Genomic DNA, 8,246 nt, shown 5'->3' with positions numbered 1-8,246 from the left:
CAGCGCCCCCTTGCGGCGGGAGGCGCGGCGGCCCCGCGGCTCCCCGGAAGGACGAAGGCGGCGCCTGCTTACGTTCTGCGCGCTTTATTACAAGAGTTGCGCTGACCGCTTAATAGTAAAGCTTAGGAGCGTAAAGCGGGCTCTCCCCGAATAGAAGGAAGGACAGGTCACTTCAGTGCGGTAAGGTACATGCTGGCACGGCATCGCTGCCATCCTAGGGCTGCATACACACCCATGTGCGCATACGGGGCTGCTCCAAAAGCAATGCATCCTGTTTTATTACATTGGCTTGCGCTGTCAGAAGTGAATGCTGGTGGTACAAGAGTGGAGGTTGAACCTACCCCCAGCATTCTGTTACACTCTGCTGGTCTGCAACAGACAGGAGCAGAGGGGCAGTCTGACAGAGTGGTGTCTGACATGGAAGCGTGCGGTAAGCGAAGGGATGGAAATGAATTCCTCCATGCAGAAAAAGTGGCACCCACTGACATTCCAACACTTGCTGAGCATTTCTGGAGATCAAACTGTGAACATGGGCACAGTGAGGTGGCAGGTGGTGCGTTCCAGCAGCAGAAACAGTGCCAGTGAGCCACCTCCCCCGCTGCAGATTTTTACAGGCATGCCATGCTGACTCTTGTTCACTGCTGGCAAAAATGTATAGCTAGCTACCTGTGGCCACTTTCTGTTGAGGAGAATTTGCTCTGTCAAACAGTGTCGTTGAGTTCTTTGTACCTGCTGTAGTTTTCATGGAAATAAACAGGAGACATTACTTCCAGAGCAACCTACACACGTACATATACATGACCACATGTATGCAAATATATGTATAAACCCATACACAAAAGCAAGAGTAATAAAATCTGTATCGCTGCAAATCTACACATTTTCCAGCAGTTTTATATTATTAACTCCAATCTTAATCAGTACGTGACTCAAAAGAAATCAACAAATTATTCATACGTCATCAGAAAGCGTCTGTTTGATTTAGCAAGTTCCAAACTAGTACATGACGAATCACTGTATGAAAAAAGGAACTGTAACTGACAGGGAAACACAACAATACAGTAGCTATCCTGCTGGACTTAGTAATATATACACCGTACTCGGTGAAATGGAATATCTTTCATATCTTCCCTGTGATCCCTGGCATAGTCCCAGAGATAGTAATCAAGTAAAACTGCGTTGATCTGATCACGCATGTCTTGACCCTTCTTCTCATAGAGCTCCAGCAAGTGTTTACAGATCAGTGTGCAGCACCAAATCGAACAACCACGGATCTCCACCTCCTCTCTGTCTCCAGACTTGAAAACAGTTCCTGCAGGACAAGAGACAGCAACTCAGTTATGTTCAGGAGACAGAATCCCCAGACGTCCAGGATTCCCTCTTTTTGTTTCACATTTAAGCTATTCCAGGACCAATTTCCACCCCTTATACTGTAACTATGTTACTGTACATTTTCTGTGGATTACTTTAACATTACTGTAAATATTTGTTAAGTTCGCCTCCCTTTCAACTAAGAAGCCATCCTGTATTCTAAAAGACTGAGCCTGGGGTAAGAACAGGTGGCTGGGCTATACATATATGACTACTTCATTTCTGGTGTCAAAAAGGATGCTCAAACATAATTCCAATTGGGTATTTTCTGCAAGGGGTAGGTAATTCTACTCTTCACTAAGATCAAAGATCAAGCAGATCACAACACTCTACAATACATTTACCATCACAGAACCATTTATCTTTTCCATGAATCTTGGTATGGTCATTTCCATCGCAGCCATTCAAACATATGGGTCATTTGTCTATTTTGCTGGGCAACTTGAAAATCACTAACAGTAGTCCTACCTATAAACAAAGTAATTGTGCAGTGCGAAAAGGACTGGTTTATGTTTTCATTCATTCAAACTCCTAGTTAATAAGTACTGTAAGATGGAACCAGACCTGTGCAGTTCTCTTCTTTAAAAGCAATGGCATGTTTTCTTAAAGTGGGTGTTTATCTTACTACCTTGTTTGTCAGTACTCAACCAGACTTGCTATTTGAAGAGCAACAAACAAGAATCCCCATGCTTTTCCACGTTCTTTGAACTAATGAGGAAATCATTGATTCTACTATCTAAATCTCAAAATCACAACCACAATCATGCTAGAAAATGCTGCTGTCAACAGTGCCAGTTCTGAAACTCTGCAATCAACCCTTAAGAGTCTCTTCATCCATACTTTGCCAGAGATTAATCCTAGGAACAGACAGATTAAAAACATAAGAGTAGTTTACAATAGTAAGGAAGGAACAAACCTTCACGTAGCTTTTTCATTAGATCTTCAGAATATTTCATGGCTTTTAAATGAACAAGAACTTGAGGAATTCTGTAATCAGCAAAGATGGTCAGGCTAGAAATGTCTCCAAAAAAGCCATCTCCCTTGCCTTCCAATACACTCCATGTATCAGCCACAAGTATTTGTGCACGTTTGTAGAAAGACACCTTCTTTTTCTGATGAAAAAAATTCAGATAATTTAAGTGTTAGGGACGCTTAGAAAATGAAAACAGAAGAAGACAGGTAAGTTATGCTGCTCTAGAACACACAACAGGAGATATATCTTACTAAGCAAATGTTAATTAAAACAATAAATAAAAGCGTAACACTAAAAGTACCTTAAAATTTAAATACTGAACTGCACACAAGTGCAATCCTCATTAAAAACAGCAGTGAAATAAAAAATTATTTATATATTAAAAAAATGCTCAGATAACAGAAAACATTAATGCTGGTTTACTTCTACTTCACAAACAGCAGTCAAAGTCCTGCAAACACTTTTTCTGAAGCCCTAAAGCTCATAGAACATCCTAGCTAAGTAGCATGTATCAAATAGGTAACACATTTCATGAACTTCCTTTAAGAAAACTTAATTTTAAGGAAAAAGAATTTTGCTGAAAACTGTAGCACATGATTCTCAGTGTTGCCTAGTGTATCCTGCTTACTGAAGAGGACAGAAAAGAAAATAATTTCAGTAATTCTGGTATTCACAAGTATAAGGTTTTCTTAAACACTGCCTGGGTATATTACTGTTACATTCTTTTTTGTGCTAGTGTAAACCCTGCAAAAATTTTCATACTTTTTTGACTATTCACAAGAGAAAAAAAACTAACAGTGTGCTAAAATCTGTACGGAGTTGAAGTTTATTTTATGACAAACATAATGTGAAACTTCAGGAAAAAAAAAATTCTAATAGTTTTTTTTTTTTCCTTCATTTTATAGACCGAATTTTCAACCTTTGAGATATGCTTAACAATGTGAAGTAACTGAAATAATTAAGCAAAAATATAGATGGGGATTTTACTTACTTGAAGTTCTGTTCTAGCGCTCTTCATATAGCCACAGCTTATAAGTGACTTTTTAAAAGAGTATTTCATTTTATATTACTGCTCAGATTTTACATACCATTCCTCTTGCCATTAAATGCTACTGTACAGAAACACTGAAAACAAGATCTCCAACAACATTTGACAGAACACCTTCTGCAAATATTCTGAAAACAAACTTTCTCTGCACTTCATTCCCCACTTGACACATATGCACACATTTCCTTCTAGAGAATTATATATTTCCTCTATTAAATAATGAAATACTGCTCAAAACTCTCTAGGGCAAATAAATAAAATAATAGTAGACCAAATTCCATCACAGCTCCCAGTATCCTGAAGCTAATGAAAACCAAGGTCATCGCTTTTTTAGTAGTGTTAGATTTTTCCAATGTACTAAGCAACAGCACCACATCATTTTACAAGAGCAATATGGAAGAGAGACTTTAAATTGAACTTTCTGTCTCATGCTGCAGTTTAGCTTGGAAGAAAAATACTGTCTGAGACTTCTTATGGATTTATAATTTCATTGTTTTCTATATGGAAAAGACAATCGAGCTTTTATAGTAAGTTTTCCTACTGTTCTTTTTAACAGAGAAAAAAAAAAGCACTGGATGAATGGTACTACCTCTCAAAGACAGTGTAATTTCACCAAAAACTGAATATTATACTTGATGGTGACAAACCTACACTTATTTTCCACAACTTTTCTGCCCTTACATTCTAAGAAAAGCTACCACATTCTCTCATTCACTGCTCTACTACCTTCACAACCTGATACTTCAAGAAGTATCAGGAGACAGAGCTAATTCAGGCCTACGGATATTAAAAGAAAGAAGGGATACTGTGTTGGCAAATATATAAATGTGATAGCACAGCTAGGAAGAAAAGCAGAGAATAGGAAGAGCAAACAAATCTAACCACCTCTGTAAAAAATGATGGGAAACAAAAAAGGGCAGTATTGATGACTGGAAGCTTCGAGGACTCAAATGTATGAAAATCCCGATGCACAATTTCGATTTTAAAGTTCTGCTAGTATTTAAAGTCAGCACAATGTCTAAATACGAAATATCCATACTAGGACAAAAAGATTTCAGGGGCTTTGGTTTGCACTTCTCTGCACTGAAGCAAAAGAACATAGGCAATATGTAATGACATTCAATAATGTGTAACTGTGACAAATTTTTAGCATACAATTTTCGTAAGACATGCAGCCAACAAATTGTCTTTATTTTACACGTTCCTCCAGGAGGTCAGATCATAGGAGAGCTGTGGCAGTCTGTGATAGTACGATTTATTGCAGTACAGAATTTATTCTCATACACGTTTCTATTGCAGAGAGTAAGTGAAAAACACCAGTATGTTGTCAGATACCTACGTCTAGTTCTCTTTTTAATGAAGGCAAATCTTTACTTCTGAGATCTGAACTGGATGCACAGAAATGGCGTTGATAATACAATCCATGTTACCTCATATTATGTTTTCTTAAAAAATATATTTCAGTACAAATAAGGTGTAAGCCTCATCTGCACTATTTCACCCACCTTCAAAACACACAGCTTGCTTACTGAAAGTAGAAAAACATCTATTGTGTTTGTGCAATAGACTTCACTACTACGTCAATGCTTATGGGCTAGGATCATTTTTGGAACAGCTTTTCATTCTGTAGTCTGCTGCTGCTTTTAGAGAGCCTTGCTTTATAAAGCACTTAGCACCATCTCATGAAAGACATTACGTCAGTGAATAGTCACTACAAAGAAAGAAAATACTCTATCACTTCAAAAATGCCTCCTTTTTTGATCACAAAAGTCATCACAAAATGACCTCATATGTAAAAATCTCAATAAATTAAACCAGTAACATCACTGATAACTTACAGAGAATCTCTGATTTTTCAAGCTAATATGGTATCTTCATAGTAGAAGACAAAGAAGTAAAAAATGATGCCGCCTACTCAACATCACAGGTAAGTGAAAAATGCAGTTGGTTCAGAGGCACAATGAACACTGCTGCAGGGCACTACTTCCAAAGGCCTGTACAAGCTATTACTTAGCACAGTCTGCACTGCAAATAGAGTAAGGTGTTCTGGTGATGTAATGTCTGAATAGTACTGCAGATGGAACAGAGGACAGGAGCAGCTACATGTCACCGAGGCTTAAAAAAAAAAGTGCTTAAAAAAATTAGGGACAACTGGAGACACTAAACACACTCTATTTACTTCCCATCTTTCAGAGAAACTGCTGCAAAAAGCTTATGTACTGTGTCAACTCTGACATAAGTGGTGTGACATTTAGGCTTAATACTGGCCTACAGCCATTCCTGCAAAGTCTACTGAACTAACAGCAGTTACAGATTCCTGGTAGTCAGTTGTACATTTTCATAATACTGCTGGAGTCACCAGTTTCTTCCATTAGATGCAAAGATCCTCATGGTAAATAAAGAAAAAGAGAGAGAGAGAGAGAGAGGGGTACAAACTTAAGGAAAAAAAGACAAGAAAAACAAAGATTCTGATTTGTTAGGCAAAAATTATGTTATGCATTTATAAAACATAAAATAGAATTGTACTCAAACTTGGAGTACATCAAAATAGATTACAACAGAGTGAAGAATACAGACAGCCCACAAAACAAAACAAAACAAAACAAAAAACAAACAACAAACCAAACAAACCTGGTTCTCCACTAGAAAAAGAAAACAAACAAACAAACAAAAAAAACACCCTATAATTATCACTAGATAAATGTGCCTGGCCAATTCAGTACTTCAGATGATGGAGATCCCTTTGCTGTTAATAAATGGTGTGATTTTGTTTTCAGAGGTTTAGACTGATAGAGAAATGGAATCTCAATACCTTTACCCTATCTTCAGAAAAAGAAATACTTTGGCCCAAGAGTATTTCAAAATCTATCTTCCCCATCTGTATTACTCATAACAACTTACATAATTAGATAATCTGCTTCAAAGTTCATTATACAGACTAATCCCTTTACTGATTTGAAGTGGAATACTGAAATTATGCTATATTTCCCTTCTATTTCCCTTGAATTTTACTTCTGAATGTCACAGAAATCATTATAGAATCACAGGATACCTGAAGCTGGAAAAGACCTTAAAGATCATTGAGTCCAACCACATCCTAACCATACCACCCTAACTCTAACAACCCTCTGCTAAATCATGTCCCTGAGCACCACATCCAAATGGTTTTTAAACACATCCAGGAATGGTGACTCAACCACCTCCCTGGGGAGCCTATTCCAGTGCTTAACAACCCTTTCTGTAATGAAGTTCTTCCTGATATCCAATCTAAATTTACCCTGGTGCAACTTGAGGCCACTTACCCTCTTCCTGTCACTGGTGAGAAGAGACCAACCCTGCTCTTTACTGTCAATACAATCACTCAGGTATTTGAAGAGAACAATAATGTCTGCCCTTCCCCTGACTAAACAGCCCCAGTTCCTTCAGTCTTTCTTCATAGGGCATATTCTCCAAGCCATTCACAAGCCTTACTTGGACCTAATGTTCAGTTTCTCTTTTTCTGTACTAGAAGCTGTGATAAATACACAAATTTTACACCAATTCTGAACTGCCACTCCAAATAAATAAATAAATAGATAAACCACTACCTATGTTTTAAAGCCACAATCAGGAATAAGTTCAAATAAGTTCATACCATAAAAAATTCAGTGCCCCGACTAACTTACCTCAAAAACAGCTTCATCTCTGTAAGAAGGAAAGTTTTCCACCACAAGACGTAGTAGTTTCTGAGCGCTGTTCTCACTCATTTTAACACAGGTGAGGAAAGAGCCTCCAAACTTCTCCAACAGAACCGTCCCGCTTTCATTCAGCACCCGGTGCCTCTCTTCAAGCAGAGGCATGGGCACCTCTGTGTCGGAGCGGAACACCTGTCTGACCTGGTCCAGCGTCATGGTGGCATAGTACGAGGCACTGGTAATGGGTATTCCTTCAGAAGAGCAAAAACAAGGTGTCAGGCTGCCACATTACACCCGGAGACCTTACGCACAGACCCACTGCCAAGGTAAGACTCAGACAGCGCGGACTCCCCTTCGTCCCGCGGCAGCCGCCCGCCCACGGACCGCCCCGCCCGCACTGACCGTCGTCCAGCGCGCGGTTGACGGCGGCGCAGAGCGCCCAGTAGCCGCTGTACGCCTTGCCCTTGTAGCGCACCAGGCACTTCTGCTCGGCGCCGTCGGACCAGAAGGAGAAGTTGAGCGTGTCCACCAGGAACACCCAGTTCACCGCCTCCTCGCTGGCGGCCCGCGGGTTCAGCTCGTGCAGCGCCTTCCATCCCGACAGGCCGAACGCCGCCTCCGACGCTTTATCGAACAGCGACTCGGCCACTTTTCTCGCCCCCTCCTCGTCCACCGACACGTCTCGGCTGCGGCCCGCGATGAACCGGGCGGACTCCAGCGGGGACGGGAGCGCCTCCATGCCGCCGCCTGCCCGCGATTAGGGAAGCGAGCGCTTTCCGACCGCCACGCCCCGGCGGGCCCCACCTCGGGCGCTGCCGGCCCTCCGGCGGCGGAGCGCCGCTTCCCGCCTCACGCTGCGCAGGCGCGAGGGGGCAGCGCGGGCTGGGGCCGCCCCCAGGCGGGCGAGCGGGCCGCGGCGGAGCGGAGTTACGGCCGCGTCGCTGAACGCTCGCACGAGCAAGTGGGAGCGACGCACGTCCCGCTTCCTTCGCCCTTAGTGATCGGAAGGCCAGCCTCGTTTCCTGGACACGAAGCAGCTCCGTACCAAGGCCGGGCCCGCGAACCCTCCCGTCCTACCAAGGCAGGAATTACACCCCGATGAAAAACAAACAAACAAACAGCTAGGAAAGCAAAGCGTCCTACCTGCAGCTGAAGGGAAACAAAGAATCCACTCATACGT

The 8,246-nt window shown here is 41.5% G+C and overlaps 1 protein-coding gene across 1 annotated transcript; it reads right to left on the bottom strand.

Moving 5' to 3' along the window:
- Window positions 1-68: 68 nt before the first annotated feature.
- Window positions 69-7,922, bottom strand: QNG1 (Q-nucleotide N-glycosylase 1). The gene is made up of 4 exons (XM_031602420.2): window positions 7,469-7,922; window positions 7,058-7,317; window positions 2,288-2,483; window positions 69-1,312 (listed from the first exon to the last, which is right to left on the bottom strand). Exons 1-4 carry the CDS (start codon window positions 7,803-7,805, stop codon window positions 1,080-1,082), a joined length of 1,026 nt encoding a protein of 341 aa, XP_031458280.2. The 5' UTR covers window positions 7,806-7,922; the 3' UTR covers window positions 69-1,079.
- Window positions 7,923-8,246: the final 324 nt, after the last annotated feature.

This window comes from Phasianus colchicus, chromosome Z (genome assembly GCF_987193195.1).
Source record: "Phasianus colchicus chromosome Z, bPhaCol1.hap1.1, whole genome shotgun sequence".
Classification (NCBI taxonomy): Eukaryota; Metazoa; Chordata; class Aves; order Galliformes; family Phasianidae; genus Phasianus; species Phasianus colchicus.
The sequence above is the reverse complement of the archived record's forward strand: the minus strand, read 5'-3'. Positions and strand labels throughout refer to the sequence as shown.

Bases quoted from the DNA above. Each gene is read 5' to 3' on its own strand.
- QNG1 (XM_031602420.2), bottom strand. From the start codon at position 7,805: ATGGAGGCGCTCCCGTCCCCGCTGGAGTCCGCCCGGTTCATCGCGGGC. The intron at 7,318-7,468 runs GTCAGTGCGGGC...GCTCTTCTGAAG, and splicing joins CAACCGCGCGCTGGACGACG to GAATACCCATTACCAGTGCC. The intron at 1,313-2,287 runs GTTTGTTCCTTC...CTTGTCCTGCAG, and splicing joins AATGAAAAAGCTACGTGAAG to GAACTGTTTTCAAGTCTGGA.